Source organism: Notolepis coatsorum (genome assembly GCF_963971535.1).
Source record: "Notolepis coatsorum genome assembly, chromosome: 1".
Classification (NCBI taxonomy): Eukaryota; Metazoa; Chordata; class Actinopteri; order Aulopiformes; family Paralepididae; genus Notolepis; species Notolepis coatsorum.
In genome coordinates this window covers 238220623-238241852 of record NC_140165.1, presented here as the reverse complement: position 1 = coordinate 238241852, position 21230 = coordinate 238220623, and the positions used below count along the sequence as shown (strand labels likewise).

Genomic DNA, 21230 nt, shown 5'->3' with positions numbered 1-21230 from the left:
CAGTGGATTCACAAAACGGCCCTGTTTAACTTTAGAACAGTCGGGAGTCTGATGGCATGTCTAGTAAGGTAGGGACAGACAATCAGCAGCCACAGAAAAGGGTGGTTAGCGGCGCGACCGGGCGGACCAGTCAGACCAGTTTATGTGGGAGAAGCTCAGGTCTCAGGCCTTTAAGTTGAGGGGCTTTGTGGCCTTACAGCTTCAAAAAGGGACCGAAAGTCAACAATGAGATTAATACCAGTGACTATGGGATGTAAATACTGCTGTGGGTCAACTCAAGGTTGTCTTTATTATCCGCTAGGCGGAAATGAGTTCGGTGGCCAGAGTTCACATGAAAACACGATACAAAAGGACAACATCAACCTCAACACAATGAGTCACAGAGCTACTTCGGGGAAATGGAATCTCAATGTGAAAGTATGCAAGTGTGTGTAAATGTACTAGGAATGCAGTTGGATCAATAGCACTTCGGATGAAGGAGACGTGTCTTTTAGGCCAAACGGGTGTCCTGAAACGAAGGGCAGTAGCTCAAACTCCCCCTGGAGTGGATGGTCCTGGCCGTCCAATATAGCATTATTAGCCCTCCTGAGGACCTGCCTGTTAGAAATGTCCAAAAGCTTGGCCTGACTTCCCCCCTGAGATCTTGCTGTCCATATTAACAAGACTTCCAAGTCTTGTGTGCCTACACTTTGTGGTTTCAGTAGTGTGTGTGTGTGGTTGCTCATTTGTTGCACATGTGTTAGGGCTGGGCAATTAATCAAGATAAAATGATTATTTGTGCCGCATGCCGTGTTCTCATTTGGTCTTGTGTTGTAAATGTAGCGCACCCTTCCTTCAGTGTCAACAGTAGTTTCAGCTGGTGTGTTGAGAGGGAGGAGGGAGCCATGCTGCGTTTCTATGTCTTTGGTAACTTCGAAAGGCAGCCTTTTGATCGAGAAGAAAATGTATATTTGTATTTATAAAAAAAAAGGTCTTGTTTTTCAGTCCAATTATATTTAAAGTTCAAAGTCATTGTGTTAAAAATAAACACCAGTGATAAGATATTCCTTTATTGATCCCCTTGGGGAAATTCAGGTATCATAGCAGCGTGGGGGACTTACAGGTAGTCAAAAAGTAGTGTAAACAATATAACAAATTAATATAATTAACTCTGGACATGTGCATATGGGCAACAAGGTGTGAGATGAGGGGTATGTATGCCCAGTCAGTTATATTTGCCCTACAATAAATAATTAAAGTTCAATAAACTCAAATTAATGGGTAATCGAATCATGTTTAATGATCATGATTTCAATATCAATCAAGAACACTTTGATCAAAGTTTATTTGTCGACTTTCCCACCACTGACGCCCCGCTGCCGTCGTTTGGAAACCTCAGCATCGTCGGCCTGATCCTTTCCCGTATGTCCCGACTTCTTTCTTCACTGTCCTTCATTAAAAACTCTCCTCCTCTCCACAGACCGGTGCCGGCTGAGGAAGGAAGTGGGTCCGTGTCGCGCTGCCTTTCCAAGACACTACTATGACCTGAGCAGTCAGGGCTGCAAGACCTTCACCTACGGCGGCTGCGGGGACAACGGCAACAACTTCGAGACGCGGGAGGAGTGTGAGACGGCATGCAGCGGAGTCACAGGTGAGACAGAGGAGGGGGGTGAGGCACACTGAGGGGTGAGAGAGACTGAGGGGGTCAGACAGACGGAGGGGGGGTGAGACAGACTGAGGGGTGGTGAGACAGACTGAGGGGGTGAGACAGACTGAGGGGTGAGAGAGACTGAGGGGGTCAGACAGACAGACGGAGGGGGGGTGAGACAGACTGAGGGGTGAGACAGACTGAGGGGTGAGAGAGACAGACGGAGGGGTGGTGAGACAGACAGGGGGGGTGAGACAGACTGAGGGATGGTGAGACAGACTGAGGGGTGAGAGAGACTGAGGGGGTGAGACAGACAGACAGACAGACGGAGGGGGGGTGAGACAGACTGAGGGGTGGTGAGACAGACAGGGGGGTGAGACAGACTGAGGGGGGGTGAGACAGACGGATGAGGGTGAGACAGACTGAGGGGGGGTGAGACAGACGGATGGGGGTGAGACAGACAGAGGGGGGGGTTCACACAGAACCAGAAGCTTAAGTTTAGCCGAAGACACTCGACATGAGGAGGGCGATGGCGCATTCCGGGCAGCGCTGCCCGTCTTCCTGAGTGGGCGGGGCTTTTACACAGGCGCCATGTGTGGAGATCCTCCTAGAACACATCAGTGTCTTCAGCATGCTGGTGGCTTCCTGCTCTCCTGACTTATTCCTCTCATTATCTCATGGTTTCTGTGTTGTCCCGAGTCCATCCCTAACACTCCCATTCCCACACATCCCTTTCCCACCTTCATCCCAAAAGTGCGACTCTGGTGGGACTCGAACCCACAGCCTTTGAATCACCTCTCCTGTGCTTGACTAGAAGTCCAATGCGCTATCCATTGCGCCACAGAGCCAGCTGTCCTATGTGGTGACAGATCACAGGTAGATTCAGTAGTGAGTGGCTCAATACCAAATACTAACAGGGCAACAGTGACTTTTATAACCTCTATCGTCCCTGACAACAACAACAACCTCCTACATTTTCTAAAATGCGACTCTGGTGGGACTCGAACCCACAGCCTTTGAATCACCTCTCCTGTGCTTGACTAGAAGTCCAATGCGCTATCCATTGCGCCACAGAGCCACCAGTCTTACTGAATACAATGCTGCCCAGTGACACGTTAGGACAACCGCTCACAGCACTGTCCCTTTGTTAAAGGTGCTATAGATAAAACTTCTATGTAGAATAACATTTAAAAAAAAAATCATCCACAGAGCTTTTAGAAAGCAGAATAAAAGTATTGCTCCCCCCCCCCCTCAAAAATAATTGATTAAATCTATAATTTCAAACATCTTGGCAAATCCAAAATTAATGTTGTTGTTCCATGTTACACGTGGAATGCATGTGATTGGATAAAGGACATGATGGTGCTATATATATTGTGTGTATATATATATTAGAGCTGGGCATAGATTACATTTTTTTATCTAGATTAATCTACCTGCAATCCTGGAATTAATCTAGATTAATCTAGATTAAAATGGCTAAAAAAAAATGTGTTCTACCCAAATAATGACCAAAGGAGGAGATTTATCCTCTCCTCTTCATCTGAGGAGTCACTAGCTGTTCTATCTCCTTGTTCAACAGCATGAACATGTCTAATCTAGAACATCTAAAACATTCTTTGATATAGGGAACATTCTGGAATAACGGCAATACATGGCCAGACGTACAGCCAGAAGCCCTTCGGGGGAATAATCAACAGCATCTAGCTGCAGAATCACAGAACCATCACAGCAGCGACCGGCTGAGGACCGGTGGGCCCATATCGGAATAACATTTTTCACAACGGATCATCGCCCACCCATGGCCAGGGGAAATGCTGCATATACGTATTTAAAAACTAAAAGCTTTTTATTAATTGGAAATATTCCACTACTTCTTCAATTTATACTCTAGGTGTTTAAGCATAGCAAAGCTCTTTAAAGATCTAAGTTAATGTTCTCTTTTATTTCTTTTTTCTTCTCTTTTCTATGATTTATTGAGGTTCTCTTTTCAGTTCAATACCTCCATATTATTCTTGGGTTATTATAAATTACACAAGTTCTTATCAAATGTAAGTGATTATGGCATGATAATTGAAGCTTATTTTTGGTCTTTATTTTTAGTTTTATCTTATTTTAATTTTAATTTAATGGGAAAGTGGCCAAGCCACAGTTGACATTCTACTTATGGTAGAATTTAGAATGTTAGATCCTATGGTATACATAGGAATGTTAAGGATAATTGGATCATTCTGGGATATCCGGTGGTTTAAGGGAGGGAGTTATATGGGTAGGTTGTGTTCATGGAACACAGTCCTGTACGATTCTCGGGGATTTTTATTTGTATATATATATGTTTTTAAGCTCGGCTCTCAACGGGACCTCAATAATTGGATGTACATCTATTGTAGCTTCGCACTCCAGAAGCATTACCAACAACTACACAACAACATGTATAGATTATGGCTAGTTTGAATATAATGATCTGGAACACTGGTGGAATAAATAATCAACACAAACGCAAAAGCGTGCTCACACTGATGAAAAAAGAACAGGTGGACGTGGCTCTGCTAAGCGAAACGCACATTTTAGAGAAAGACATAGATTCATTAGCGGACAACACATATCATAGCATTAGTCACTCTTCCTTTGGAACGAGAACTCGGGGAGTAGCCATAGTCGTTAGACGGAAATTGAACATTGAATTGAAGGGAGTATGGTCTGATGCAGATGGTCGGATAACTATAGCTAAGATTTTACACAAGAACAGGAAAATAGCGCTGGTAGCGGTATACGCCCCAAATTTATACGAAGTTAATTTCTTCACTACACTTACCGGAGTAATGTTAGACCTTCCCGAATACTCATTTATAATTGGTGCGGATTTTAATGCCATTTGGAATCCAAGGATGGACAAATCAAACCCCTCCTTCTCCAGCGAACAAAAAAATTCATCAAATGCATTAAAGGATTGGTCGAAGATTACAGGTGTAAATGACTTATGGCGATCACTTAACCCCATGACCCGGAAGTACTCCTGTCGATCTGCGAGATATAACACTTTTTCCAGAATAGATTACATTTTTACATCCCCGAGACTATTTGATAACTACGATGTGGAAATGATACCCAATGCACTATCAGATCACTGTTATTTACTCCTAAAAGGAACATTTGGTATACTATCAACCCGAGCCCCAAGATGGCGATTTAACACGATGCTGCTCAATAACAAGGAATTCATTACACAAATCAAAGAAGCTCTTACGGTATTCCTTCGGATGAATGCGAATACGGTGCAGGACCCCAGAATATTATGGATGACGACAAAGGGAATGATCAAGGATTTCACTGATAGCTTTTCCTCCCAAATACGCAAGAATCGATGCTCAAAACTGGATGAACTGGAAACGCTTTACTCAACGTTATTTAATTCTTTACAATACAACAACTCGGTTCGACTGGAAAATCAAGTCAATATACTAAAAAGAGATTAACGCCATATATAGACAACAATCTGAAATGCAAATACGCAGCACAAGACAACAGCAGTACTCCCAAGGTTCCAAACCAAGTCACCTATTAGCTATGCGATTAAGAGTCAACGCAAAATTTGCAGATATAACTACCATTAGAGCACAACAAGGACTTGTTACAGAACCCAAAGAAATAAACACGACATTCAAAGAATTCTACTCCAACTTATACAAATCAGATACAACCTTCGATCCAAACAAAATGGACACATATCTTAATCAAATTAACCTCCCTAAACTTTCAGAGGATGACGCTAAACAGTTAGAAACACCGATCACACTAGATGAACTTAGGGAGGCCATATCTGAAATGCAAAGTGGTAGGGCTCCTGGAAGAGACGGTATCCCACCAGAAATGTACCTCTCTTGTTGGGACATAATTGGACCCTTATTACTAAATATGATTTTATACTCAGTCAAGGAGGGGAACTTCCATAAGAATGACAATATTGCACTCATAACAGTCCTCCTTAAAATAGACAAAGACCCCACCGAGTGCGGTAGTTATAGACCTTTAAGCCTCCTCGGAACCGATATCAAATTGTACTCTAAGGTATTAGCCATCAGACTACAAAAGCATATGACGTCTTTAATTCATCCGGACCAAACTGGCTTCTTAAGAGGTCGCTTGATCACTGATAACATAAGACGATTACTACACGTACTAGATTCCAACAAGGAAGACAACACACCTAAGGCGATACTGTCCCTGGATGCAATGAAAGCTTTTGACAGGTTGGAATGGTCGTATCTATGGGCAGTATTAGAAAGGATGGGGTTAGGAAAAGGATTCATTGATATGATTAAAGTATTATACAAAGACCCATCTGCCATGATTACAACAGGTACAATCATCTCCAAAATCTTTCCGGTATCACGCTCAGCCAGACAGGGTTGCCCTCTTAGTCCCGGACTATTCGATCTATCATTAGAGCCTTTAGCACAATATATAAGACAATCCCAATTAGGGCTGCACGATTTTGGGAAATAATCTAATTGCGATTATTCTGACAGATATTGCGATTGCGATTTGCGATGCGATTATAACATATTTAAAAAAAAAATTACAAGAAGAATGTTGCTGCTTTCTGTAGTCGGGTCCCAACTGCAAAATTACTGTATTACCCTGTATTATACACTTTTACTATCATGTAGACTATTCTGCTTTGTGTTTACATGTGATGTATTGTATACATGCACATTTATTATGTTCTTGTGTGATGTATCGCACATTTTATTGCTGTGTGATGTATTGCAAATGTTATTGCTGTCATCTTGGCCAGGTCTACCTTGCAAAGGAGATCTTGTATCTCAATGGGACTTCCTGGTTAAATAAAAAAAAAAAAAAAAAAAAAAATTTATTTTTCTTTTTAATTGCAGGCTTGGCGATTTGATAATTGCATCATTCCAAATCGCGATTTCGATTAAAAAATGATTAATCGTGCAGCCCTAATCCCAATCCATAGAACCAATCATAATCAAGGGCACACAACACAAAATTAGTTTATATGCGGACGACGTAATACTGTTCATGCAAATGTTTATATGTCTGTTTAAAAAATAATAAAAAAATAAAATACAAAAAAAGAACATGTCTCTTCTTTTTGTAATTTCCAGTGTTTCTTTTAAAACTAGATTTATCGTACGTTTCTGTGCCCTTCCTTTGATGCCATTAACACTGATATTGACAGCTCTCTCCAGTGTCGAATCACTCTGTCAGTAGTTTCTTCTGTGCACCTTCATTTCTTAATCCACACACAAACCTGTCTCTCAATGTGTCTTTTAGTGAATCTCTAAATTCACAATGCTGCTGACTGGTTGCTCACACACAGACTGCTGCAGAAGCAGGTCTCTCAACAAATTCAGTGCAAGCTCAGTGTAACAGTTCCATGAATGAATGAATGAAAACGTTATTTAACAGATTGCAGAATGGGTACAATACAGTACGGCTCAATACATACAATTGTTAAGGGGATGCAGACCAGAGAAAGACGTTTGTCTTGTTTACATCAGGGTCCCCCATTTTCGCCTGTTCGAATCCAGCTCACAGCTCCGGGGTTGTCACCAGCTTGGCTGGCCTTTCACACTAATACAATTGGCAGTATTAGAGGGTGGGAGAAGCTGGCGGGGTGGGTCCGGGTCGTTGTAAACAGCGACTCCTACAGTTCGGTCGGGGCGCCTGCTAAGCGCGGATAGGACTTGAGTGGGATAGTGTGATCCTTCCACACGCTACGCCCTCTCAATGACAATCCGCGCTGCCAGGTGAAAAGAAGCGGTTGATTGGCTGGACGTGTGTCGGAGGAAGCACGTGATAGCCTCCACTCTCCCAGACCGACTGTGGGGGGTAAGTGCGCAGCGACCAGGAAGGGGATTGGGAATTGGCATAACGACTAACATTGGGATGGGAGAAAATCGGAGGAAAATGGAGGGGGAAAAAGATATAATAAAAAAAAAAAAAAAAAAGGTACTCACAGTTGCACGAGGGTTTCGGACAGAGATACGGGATGGTGCGCATGCGCTGTGATCACCAAACGGCGGAAATAATGCCGTTTTGAGCAGTTTATACAAATTATTTAAAATGTTTATTAGCAACGCAGAGCTTTCAAACCATCCCGTATCTCTGTCCGAAACCCTCGTGCAACTGTGAGTACCTTTGAAACGTCTCTGTGATTCTTGTATAACGAACGGCTCGGCCAGAACCAGTCCTTCATGGTAAATCTAGGTTGGTTTCCTATTGAGGAGCAAGTGACTGTGGATTCACTCCGTGCATCACAGTCACGAAAGGGGCTACATTGTCATCAAACGGTCCAATATTCCCAATAACCCAAGCCATTTCTGTTGTAAACACTCACGATAGTCCAGTCGATCCTTCCTTTAGTGTGTAAAGTGGATTTCCTCCTCCTTGTAGATGTTTCCAAGTGCCGCTCGATCAACGTGAGCTAACATGCTAACTCGCTAATGTTAATAATGTAAACAAAGCTCGCAACAGACTTCTTCTTTCTTGCATTGCGCAGATTCAGACATCCTCATCGCCGAATTGTGTTATATCCTGAGGACCTCTTAACCTCACCTGTATAACAATGATTACCGGACCACTACTTTAGTTTAACACATTATTCTGACTACAGCTCCGGTAGTGCAATCACTTCCTGGTACCACAGCTGGGAACTACGGCAAGTATTTAAGGACAATACAGACCCAACGTTGAGAAAAAGATTAACTGCATCAATTATATTATCGCGCGATACTAGTCTTGCGTTAAAGGCCCAGCTCTAATATATATATATATATATATATGTAGTCGCACCTTACTTCTTCCACCCTTCAGCCATCAGTTAAAAAAAAAAAATGTGAGACGTTAACTGAATTATATTTGAGCTGGAACCAAACTAGTTTGCATTGCATGTTCTATTCTATATTCTATTCTAACTAGCTTAATCTTCCCTAATGATGAATTCATCTTTAGTAATTAGTATTAAAGGTCCCATGTTTTGCTATTCCTTTCACTAGTATTTGGGCAATGTTACACAATTCCTGTTTTGTATTTTATACTCTTAAAGCAGCATTTTTCCACTTCAAGATTTCAAGCTGTTTTGGGAGTGACAGTCACCCACAGTCTGCACTGGCAGACAGAGAGACATAGAGAGATAGAGGGGGATACTAATGAATTTTGCCGCGGGGGGCATAATCCCACGGGACAATGCATTGGTAACTTGTTTCAAATGACAATAATATATACCCCTGTGAATATTATTGCACGGATCGGAATACGCGTGGGAGTGTGCGTGTGTACTATGATATTTTGCAACAGGTTGATGTGGGTGGGTCTAGGGGTCAGGAACCTTCTCACCTTCACGGCACTGACCGCAGCTTGAGGATCACATGGAGCAGTTAACTTGTTCATGTGGGTCACTACTAGGGGTGCACCGATGTATCGGTCGGGTATCGGTATCGGCCGATAAGTGCCTTGTTGACTGCAATCGGCCTATCGGCCGATAAGCTCGAATGTGCCGATGGCAGTAGCCGATAAATATCCAATTTGTGTAGCGTCAAGACAAAAAAAAGTTCACTCGCGACCTGCACAACGCCGTCCCCAGTCCCCCCCCCCACACACACACACAAGCTACTGCATCAAAGTTACTACTTATGATTAACAAGGCATTCGTTTTGTGGCATTAACGTTATATAGTTAGTGTTACACGTTCAATAACATCAGCATATTATTTACCCGAATGTAGCAAGCGTTCATACTAGCTCAGTTCCTTCCGTTGCTCACAGAGCCCTGAGTTTTACCCATTCTGCAATCTGTTAATAACGTTTTCAATCAGACACATTTATAGAAAGGCTTTGTTTTATTATAACATTAGTTGCAGTAAAATCATTATGCCTCATTTAAGTCATCCTGCGGAGCTAAAAGCTAAACATCAGCCGCGCCGCCATTGTTGTTGTTGTTGTTGTAGAAAAGCTCTCGTCAACTCAAAATCAATGGCGGACAAAAGCAGAAGTAAAAAATGTATATGCGCTTGCCGATTGGTGGTAACAGCAGAGGCGGGTGCAAACGGTGTGTGACGTAATTGGCAGAATCGACTGTCAATCAAAATTTCATTGGTTGAGACAATAGTACCTAGCTGCAGCCCAGCAGGTAGACCATGCTGGGAGAACTAGTAGCTAGCTGCAGCCCTGCAGAACATACTGGGAGAGAGATAGTGCTATTTCTTGATGTTTCCTTTTTTTAAGTAAGTAAAGAGGCCTATGTTCATATCGGTGAGCACAATTTGTAACACAAATATACAGTAGTTTCATAAAAAAATATATATATTACAAAAAAAAAAGATTACAAAAAAAAAAAAAAAAAAAATTAAAAGAAATGTGTTGCCACAAATATCGGTATCGGTATCGGCTGATTGTGTTAGTTGAACAATCGGTATCGGTGGCAAATTTTCATATCGGTGCATCCCTAGTCACTAGCTGCAGCTTGAGGATCACACAAAGGGTTAAATTGTGTTAGTGAAAGGGTTAACCTTATGTAGTGTGGTAGTGAAAGGGTTAACCTTATGTAGTGAAAGGGTTAACATTCTGTAGTGTGGTAGTGAAAGGTTAACCCTTTGTAGTGTGGTAGTGAAAGGTTAACCTGTAGTGAAAGGTTAACCTTCTGTAGTGTGGTAGTGAAAGGGCTAACTCTTTGTAGTGTGGTAGTGAAATGGTTAACCTCCTGTAGTGTTGTAGTTAGGGCTGACCTTCGATTTTTTTTTGGAATTCGAAGCTTCTGGGCCGAGATTCGATTTTAATTCGAAGCTTCAAAATAAAATAAAAATTTAAGAAAATATTTCAAAAAAATTTTTTTTTATAATTTTTAATTTTTTTTATGTTGTGGGACTTGTACAGCACTTTGTTCAACTTTGTCAGTGCTGTAAAGTTTAAATCTTAGACAAACTAAACATGAAATATTGTAAGCAGTCATTTGAGGCTTTATAAAAGCAGCACAATGAACACAAATCTGTCAGTGCCGAGTCCGACCTCATCTTAAATAACAAACGGCATTGCTTGTTGTAATTAACAAAGAGAGGCAGAGTTGATTTTGCTACAACATATATATATATTTTTTTACATAATCGAATTTTATTTTCATATTCGAATCCATATTTGTATTTAAGACAGCCCTAGTGGTAGTGAAAGGGTGTTGACCCTTTGTGGTGTCATAGTGAAAGGGTTAAAGTAGTCCTGCATACTGATGCTTAAATACAATTTCCTTCTACGGTTAAAATGTTAATATATGACAAGTAGTATACGCTTAACAATTAAATGGATTTTACAACTTTTAAATTTTTCTTTTAAATTCTGCCCAAGAACCCTTTGAAAGTTGGTATAAGCCGTATAATATCTGGAAGAGAGCCATGGATGCTGGTTTACTCAGCCTCCTGTCATCTGTATGGCTGTATCAACATAGACTGCAGTCTTTATCCCGTGGCATTGTAGTTCAGCGCAGCGCTCGCATTGAGAAAACACGGCTGAAATGGAATCTGCGTTTGCTGTTGACACCCAGCGGCTGGCGCTCACTTCCTATTGGCTGGAGGGGGCGGGACGTGATGCGCTAACTTCCTATTGGCTGGCAGGGGGCGGGACGTGATGCGCTAACTTCCTATTGCCTGGCAGGGGGCGGGACATGATGCGCTCCACTGCGGCGCCTGTGTCCGTTCGCCTTTTTATCTAGGAGGGAAAAGATCACAGATTTCCCACACAGATTAGCCGTGTGTACTTTACTCTCGGAAGATGTCCGTCTTTCTCGTTTATAGATTTATGCGTTTGGCGCTTTTTATTACCCCAGGCGGGGGGAACTCGTGTGTGTATTTATAACACAGAAATATACAAACATTTCTTTATTTAATCTCGAAAGATCATTGAGAGCAGGCTCTCGTGTACAATGACGTAGAGAGGAACAATACATGATACAAAAACAATATAAAAATCGATTAAACACTTCAAAACAATTAGATATACAATATTCAGTACACAAAACAATGAAAAACAAGTGTTCCATGTGAAAATGAAATGAAAATGTTACTAGTAGGGAACTAGGGAGTTTTCTTTCTACTTCCACCACATTATCAGACGGACTCACCACAAATAGATTTTCTGACATATGAATTATTTGTATTAATGAATTATGCACGTCGTTAACAGCTTGTTGTCTTCTCTGCCTCTGTATGTCTGAGAAATAGCTGGAAATGCAGCTTAATTAATGAAATCAAGTCGAAATGACTGTTACCGGTATACTAGAGATACATGGTGTAATAGTCATGACATAGTCATGTAATAGTAGGGTTGGGTACCATTCACATTTGAACCGGTACCTGTGAATCGATACTCGTACCCAACAGTACCCTTTTCGGTACTTTAGTCTCTAAAAATGTAATCTACCTACCTCAGTTGTAAAACATTTGATATACTAGATAACCTATACTAGATAACTAATAACTTTTATTTATTATCATTATTATTTGGAACAATTTGTTAACACTTTGGGTGCCATGGGTTAAATTCATGATATACCATAGATTGCCAGCTCTATTTGTCTATGGAGAAGTACCCCTTATTTGCATGGCTATGACTTTTTAAATTCTATTGCTACATTGCCATTATTAGGGCCCATTCAAAGTCCTATATGTATTGTTCATTGTGTAGCAACGTTAAACTTTTTCATTCACATATTCATAGTAAAGTATGGTCTAATGTATAAGTGTGTTTTCATCTCTTTCTGCAGCTTTCTCCAGAACGTGATCTATAGCCCCAAATGCATTATATTGATGATGAAATACAGTTTGATGGCAATCGGGGCGATATAAAAAATGTCAATTGGACATACTTCTAGAATCATCTACGTATGATCTGATGATGACCGGATGGGCGGGGGATCGTTTATAATTCCGTGGGCAGCGTTATATCATTCATCTAGTGTGGGTCATATGTTCATCATAACAGTTTATATGGAACACGTTCAAAAATAACGCTGAATCTTACCGGATCTTCCTCGCGCCGTTGGACGATCAGCGTGGTGTAGACCGTTTTCGATTATGGGATGTTTATCCTGATGAACCATTTCCAGCTTGTATAATACTATATACGTCCAAATCATGTTGTTTATCGAGTTATTGGCAATGGATCGCTATATATTGTGACGAGCCAGAGTGCCGCGAGCCAAACCGAGTGCCCGGAAGTAATATGGCCGACCAGCACAACCTCCACAGCACTTCCTGTTTGGCGATTGCGCCGATCGGCCACCAGATGGCGCTCCTGAACCGCCAGAGAGCTCAGTGGGTCCTCCTGGTGGATCTCAGGCCAGCGGAGGGGAAATATGAATCCGATCACAGATTTTTGAAATATTGATATTAAAGACGCTGTAAAGCGTCCTTCGGCAACTTGAGCATGGCCGGGAATGACGCTGGAAAAGCGTTTTCCGGCACCCAAAGTGTTAATATATAATATTGCAGCGAGCGTTGTCTGCATCTAGCTTTGTAAAGTGTAACCACACTTGCGACCGTTTTCGGCTTGCCATTGCCCCGACTGCTTTGTTGTTGAATCAAGTAAAATCCTAGGCGTATATTGTACGCGTGAACGTTGGCGTGAATGTGCGGCACACTTCATAGGTTTCGATTTGTGGTAAACGAAACGTTGACGTCCTCGAACAAACACATTTTTTTTTTTTTTTTGGGGAAATGTGGGTGGATCTCACAGGAACCGGTACTCATGATTCGGTCGATACCCTTAAACGTACCTGATTCGGTACCCATCCCAGTCTAATAGTGTAAATGTTGTGTATTTTGAAGCTGCAAAAGGTCTTCTTTGCCTCTGTAGGCCTGAGAAATAGCTGGAAACGCAGCTCCATGTGTCTCTTCTTGTCGACATGACAAAAGAAAATTCTAAATCCATATATTGATAAACACCGGACCGCTAGCTCAGTGGATATATGGCGTCTATAAACAGACTTTTCAGATATACATGTGAAAGATCAGTAAAGGGAAAAGTCTGTTAAGCATGGGTTTACCGACCTATGTAGACATTTTAAATCGAGAAGTAGATTGTATGCCTGTCTAGTGAAATTGAGCCCCAACTTGTGACCAAAAATTATTAGTAAAACTGCATGGAACGTTTGCTCCATGATTATATGCTCCCTGTTGTATCACGGTTCACTCAACCCCTCCCCCCCTTCTCTCTGTGACTGATTACTAAACATCTCCCAACACTTTGCCTCATACGTTTTTTAATTGCCATTAGACGTTAAAGGATACAGTAGGATCCCTTCCGAGGACTGTTTGCTCTGCAACGCGGGCCGTTCGGCTCGACATTCCTTCTATCTAGTTTTCCTCCTCCCCTTCTCCCGGCTGCTCCACCACAAGCTCCGTTTCACATTACTCCTCGACTCGCTTGACTGTACCCTATTCGGGGAAAAAGTGCGACTCCGGTGGGACTCGAACCCACAACCTTTGAATCACTTCTCCAGTGCTTCGCCTAGAAGTCCAATGCGCTATCCATTGCGCCACGGAGCCACCTGTTGCTGTAGGCTGTAACTTGGCCTCTTGGCAGGCCACATGGCAGGCTGACAGGATGACAGACAGACCGACACCGACTGCCAGAAGTGCGAGGGGGGGGGGGGGGGGGGGGGGGGGGAGCATTTAAAGGCCCAACCCGGTATGTTGTTGATCTGCTAGGCTTTTAATTGTGGTCACATGTAATTTGAAACTATCTTGAATAGTTTTTAAATTACAGATGTAAAATAAACATGTGATTTTCACAGCTCAATGCAATTCAAAAGGGAGGTCTACTTTACGCAATGTTGCCTATTTTTTGGTATTCGCAGATAAAACAATTGTAAACAAATCGTTTGCACTTTTGAAATCTATATCAAAAACACATGTTTAGCTGTTGCATGTTGTCGGTCCCGATGTCGAGAGCTCTCTGACCGAGAGCAGCACAGCAAGGCAGACGAGGGCTTTGTTGATTTGACCAAAGCCTTAGCCTGTGCTCTATGACATGAATGCCTCGCCGTAATTCAGGCGCGCTCGAATTTAAAGACCCAATCCATAATCCGGTGAACAATGAAAATGGTTATACACACTCGCAGGGAATTCAATGCAAGAAGAAACGCTGTGGAGCCCACAACACTATGTTCCCATACTCCTGCAAACAAGGCAATCAATGACATAAATCCATGTTTAAAGTAGGACGTTTGCGCCTCAAAAAACAAAAGTTTTCATTACTACCCCCAAGGTGTAACTTCATATCTGCGCTATGAATGTGCAACAGTCGGCAGTTTTAACTCACCACAGGGCAGATAATTTCAAGCCAGTTTCACACCCTTAGAGAATAATGTGCTTGACCCATGACAGCCTGGTGATCTGTGCTATGATGGAGAGGTTTTTATGTTCACACCTAACCGCTGGTTCGCAATAGACGTTTCTGCCCACGGAAAAGGCTACAGATCACTAAAATAAAGGATGTTTTGGAGCATAGTGTTACCGGTTCTATGCTTCTTCATAATCCTCACATAAATGGTATTTACTGTATTTTTCTATTGTCTCTAAATGACTGTCGTACTAGAGATAAAATAGATTTCAAGATTTACTGACTGTATTGGCTGTTGGTGTAAAATAGTTGATGTATTTTGAAGCTGCAGAAGGTGTCCTTTGCCTCTGTAGGCCTGAGGAATAGCTGGAAACGCAGCTGGTGTGTCTCTTGTCGACATGACCAAAATTCTAAATCCATTCATTGATAAACACTGGATCGCTAACTCAGTGGAGATATGCCGTTTACAAACTGACTTTATATACATGTGAATGATATATTGAGAAGTAGATGTTATGCCTGTCTGGTGAATTCTCATGATGTTTTTGATTATTGTTATTTTATTTTTTATTATGGTAGTAATAATGACTGACGCAGAGCAGCACGACAAACTTTACACATGTCTCGAGAACCGGCGACATCACGCGTGGCGGCTGTATTGCTAAGGACCCAAGAGAGTGCAGTGTCTAACGTGGTGCCATTTGGCCATATGGTGGCGTTATAACGACAAACTTTACGTTTTGGCATGTAACTTAAGACTGTTTTTCCCAGGGGGATGGGAACCGGGAACAAAGGTGTGTGTCGCTACAAGCCGCACATCCTGGGGCGAAGTAATCAGCCAGTTCCACATTGGGAATGCACTTCGAACGGCCACGCTTTGAACAGACACTGCTCTAGTTCACTGATGATCACCTGTTATTTGTTTACAAGCACATTTTGTTTGTGACCAAGATGTGTGTAAATACTATGAATATGTCCCAATTTGAGTAAAGGGTAAAAATAGATTGGGGCTTTTAAGGCTTGCTAGATGAGAGTGCAACCACCATGGGATTGGACCGGTTTGAGGTTTCCTGTTCAGCGACTCTTTCGGTGTGAAAAACATTTCTAGCCCCATTCTGATGCCAACAAAGTGTTTTGCTGGAGAGGCCGTTCCCACTCCCCTCATTTACAGCTTAGAGCTGCGCTGGAGAATGTGCCTGAGATTGTGTGGCTGTGTGCTAAGCTGGGTGTGTACAGTGTGCTGATGGTTTCAGCTTTCTGTGGTCTGACTGGTTAGGTGACCTCTAGCACTTGAGTGTGACACACACAGAGAGAGGTAGAGCACTCTGGTTCATTTACACATTCGCCGATTTCAAGATTTACTGACGGATCAGTTAATAGTGGACATTCATCAGCCCTTGTGATGTCATTGAGGGTTTATTTTGAGTCCTCCTAATGTGGGAAATATTTTCAGTTTGTTGCCAAGCATGATGTCTGTCTCCAGCGATGACACATGTCCATATTCTATTTCCGTTTGTGTCTAACTTGGACTGATGGACTGACTTGCTGGTCAACATTGGCTGCTTGTGAGTTTAGTTAATTAGGATTCCCAATTAGCTACAGAATCGCAGTAGCTATTCTTCCTGGGGTTCACAAAAAAAACATACATTTGTGACCGACCGTGCAACATAATACTTACATCAAGACGTGACATTACAAGTAAACAGGACAAAGGACTAGATACTTGAACTAGTACAGACACACAAGACAAGCTCCAATAATCCAATATACAATATTTTTATGACTTATTTCTTATTTTTAGTACTGTATTTTATTCTTATTACTTTTTATTTATTTATGGTTTGTATTTTTGCACAATCCAGGCGGGCATGGCCACCTACATTTCACTGCATGTCTTGTGTATGTATGTGACAAATAAAACTCTTGAATCTTGAAACAATAATCAACTATTTGAGATAGCTAAGAATACTTAACTGTACACAACTATATGTCCACACATTTGTTCATACACGCCTAATTCAACATCTAACTAAATTGATACATAATGATGTTGTTGCAGTGCATAGTCCCAATACAGAGTATTTGACCTCATAATTGTGATTCACTGAGTGAGTGAGAGTGAGTGAGTGAGCACCGGAGAGACGACTCCAGACACCTGAGTGAAGTCACTCACAACAGCTTTATTTCTAACTGTCTGCCATCGTCTCTAAGCTAATCATTGTTCTAGATCTCTCTATTTCTCAATATTGTTGTTCTGTTCCACATGCCTATTTCTACACATGTTCTTTTCAGACACTTGAACTATCAGGAACTAGGTGTGGGCGGGAGTGTTTGCACAATTTTGGTATGTGGTCAAAAGACCTGTGACCTTTGTGGAAAGAGAGGGGGGGGTGTCGGGAGGGAGCAGATGGGCGGAGTCTGTGGGTGGTGATGACAAGTCGATGTCAAAAGATTCAGAAGAAAAACATTGGCATTCTCCACTGCTGCAGTCAAAGCCATGGGGATGATTGACTTGACCTGGACTCAACATGACTGGGACTTTCCTACTGAGAAAGACGGATGACGTTTCCTTTGTCATTGTTGCTCAGCACAATGCGTGTGTGTGCGTCTATCTAATGCGTCTATCTGCTGCTGAATCCCTCATACACGCCTTCATCTCCTCCCGCCTGGACTATTGCAACTCCCTCCTCACTGGCATCACCTCCCGCTCCCTCCATAAACTGCAAATGGTCCAAAACTCAGCCGCCCGCCTCCTCACTAACACCCGGTCCCGTGAACACATCACTCCTGTCCTCCACTCTCTCCACTGGCTCCCGATCAAACACACACAATTCAACACTGGCCCCTGTAAATATCCTAACCCAACCCCCTCCAATGTACAGTCATATACCTAGTATGGTTTCGTCAATAGTCCAATGTACAATTTTGTTTGTTTGTACAGTGTCCCCCCCCCCCCCCCCTCAATGTACAGTTTTGCTTGTTTATACAGTGTCCCCCCCCCCCCCCAACCACCTCCAATGTAAATTACCCAGTATGGTTGTCAATATCCCAATGTACCCAACCCCCCCCACCCAACCTCCTCCAATGTACAGTTTCTACGTCAAATGTATATACTCCCTTTTCTTGACTCCTTCTGTATCACAAACAGTACTGTATTTGCAAATCTGGTATGTCATAAATGTATAGATGTTGCAGTACTGACTATCTGTATGTCATGTATGTCATATATGTCCTCATGAATTGAAAATGGGGGACCCTGATGTAAACAAGACGAAAGTCTTTCTCTGGTCTGCATCCCCTTAACAATTGTGTGTATTGAGCTGTACTGTATTGTACCCATTCTGCAATCTGTTAATAAAGTTTTCAATCAATCAATCAGCATAAACTTTAAAACACTACTCCTCACCTTCAAAGCCCTCCACAGCCTGGCCCCCCCCTACCTGACTGATCTCCTTCTTCCCTACCGCCCCACCCGTTCCCTCCGGTCCTCCTCCACTGCCTCCCTCACTGTCCCGACATCCAAACTCAAAAACGTTGGTGATCGGGCCTTCTCTCGCACTGCACCCCGACTCTGGAACTCCCTCCCTCAGTCCATCAGAGACTCCCCCACACTCTCCACCTTCAAAGCTTGCCTCAAAACCCACCTGTTCTCCCTTGCCTTCAACCCCCCCCCCCCCTCCAACCTGATTGATGTCTGTCTCCTGTCTTTTTGGGCTATCATGCTGTCTTCCCTGTTCCCCCCATGGTCTCATGTTCCTTTTGTTTTTGTTTCTTTGTTGTTTCTTTGTTTTTGTTTCTTTGTTTTTGTTTCTTTGTTTTTACTTTGCTCCCGACTATTGTCAGCGACTTCGGGTCATTGAGAAGCGCTATATAAATTAAATGAATTATTATTATTATTATTATTATTATTATATATATATATTTTTTAAACAAACATATAAACAAACATATAAACAAACATGACAACACACAATAAGATATACAATCATTATTAACAGTGCACATCCAATGAAATCACCATTTAGTTAAATGTCTTATACAGGATATACCCCTAATACCTGCTATCTAATACCCTACACACATATGCTCTAGCTCGTACCCCCCCCCCCCCCCTCCCGGACCCCCCATTGGATAATCCATCCATTATCCCTCGCTCCTAACCAGACACTACCATTATATGCTAGCTTTTATTCTCTCCACCACTTCTAACCACATTGTCATTTTGGATTCATTGAGACCCAAAATTCTTGCTGTAGATATTTCTTGATAAATCACATAGAGATATGTAATAATCCAGACCTTTCGGCACATTTTTTCCGGTTGGAACCATCGTGATGCTATCAAAAACATTATTATTATTATTAATGGCATGTGGGCTGTCTCCTCTCTATGTCCCAAGCAGCCTTGAATATTGTAATAACCACAACGTTCACATTGTCTTATTTCCTTCTCGTTAATTGGGCCAAACAATATAGTGTTCTTTGTGTTGGAAAACTCCCCTCTAACAATTCCTTTGGAATGTCTTCTTTCTTACTTAATACTTGTCAGTGTGGACGTGAAATAGGTATTAATTTCTATTCAAAGTGATCTTTTTTGGCAATCGAAGCTTCGGGGCCGAGCTTCGATTTTAATTCGAAGCTTCGAGAAAAAAAAAAAAAATCTTTATTTTTATTTTTTTATTTTTTTTTGTATCTTATGTTGTGGAACTTGTACAGCACTTTCATAAACGTTGTTGTTTTTAAATGTGCTCTATAAATAAAGTGGGTTGGATTAATTAATTAAGTAGCCCCTTTCGTGACTGAGCCAACAAGGTTGTGTGATTTAATTCAAGGTGGATCGCTGTTGTCGTTTGAACAACTTCAGATTTCATGGGAACTACCAATCCCCCAAATCAAGAATGTTTAAGATGAATGAAGTAAGATTTTGATTATTTGAAATATGGCCTGTGTAGACTAAACTATGCACAGAATTATGTCAGTCTACAAGGTCCGGATTCTACATGGTCCGGCAATGTAGACCTTGTAGACTCCACTACAGACCAATTATCAGTGAATGTTCATGCATTTTTAAGAAGGGCAACTTCCACAAAAAAACAAAGAACTCACCAAAACATCTCAGTAGCACCTTATCTAAATTTTATTTCCTATTTTGTTTATTCATCCCAGTATCTTTCTTTCTTATGTGTGGAATTCTACAAGGCATGTAGTTGTATATGTATTTGAGGATGATATCCTTCAAACAGGCAATAGTGATGATATAATTTGGGCAGTGCTGAGCGGGGTTACTTTCCTCCAGTGTATTTGTCCCCCGGCCCCACCCAATGGCCCCGCGCGCGCGCGCGCACACACACACATTTACATTTGGTCATTTAGCTGACTCTTTTATCCAAAGCGACTTACAAGTTCTGTACGACAAGACAGCAAGAAGGGTACAACTCTATCAGCAAGAGTAACAATGTTTATCAAAGTGTTGCGTGTTACAGTGTAGGTTAGTTTATTAGGAAAAGTGCATGACAGTAAGGTTAGTCACGGTTAGATTTTTTTTTTTTTTTTTAATCATTTCAGATAATGGTTGAAGAAGTGAGTCTTTAATCGACGGCGAAAGATTGGACGGGATTCGGCTGTCCTAACTGGGATGGGTAGTTCTCACACACACGCACACACGCACGCACGCACACACACACACACACACACACACACACACACACACAAATCGAAGTAATTTTTTTTTTTTTTTATATAAACTTCGATTTTTTTTTAATGTTCGAAGCTTGTGCCATCGAACGAAGCTTTGACGTATTTAAGTCAGCCCTACATTTAACTTGTCGAAACCCGCAGGAACCCTGTGAATCAGTATTTCTCAGGTATAGGACATGAATAGGACCAGTTTGGGACATGAATCAGTCTTTCTCAGGTATAGGACATGAATAGGACAGGTTTGGGACATGATTACGTCTTTCTCAGGTATAGGACATGAATAGGACAGGTTTGGGACATTAATCAGTCTTTCTCAGGTATAGGACATGAATAGGACCGGTTTGGGACATGAATACGTCTTTCTCAGGTATAGGACATGAATAGGACAGGTTTGGGACATGATTACGTCTTTCTCAGGTATAGGACACACATGACCCACATGGCTGTTGTCTCCTCAGGTCCTGTCCTGGAATCTACCCCTCCACTTGGCGGTGGTGCTGCCCGAAGGATGTTGCCCCTGCCTGCAGACCAAAGTACAGTAACACACATGCA

The 21230-nt window shown here is 42.0% G+C and overlaps 1 protein-coding gene across 1 annotated transcript in view; it reads left to right on the top strand.

Annotated features, from left to right (window-relative positions):
* Window positions 1–21230, top strand: part of spint2 (serine peptidase inhibitor, Kunitz type, 2) — a 37108-nt gene that overhangs the window by 3756 nt on the left and 12122 nt on the right. Inside the window, exons 2-3 of the mRNA XM_084327844.1 lie at window positions 1460–1630; window positions 21137–21211. Coding sequence (XP_084183970.1) covers window positions 1460–1630; window positions 21137–21211 — 246 coding nt within the window. The remainder of the gene's footprint in view (window positions 1–1459; window positions 1631–21136; window positions 21212–21230) is intronic.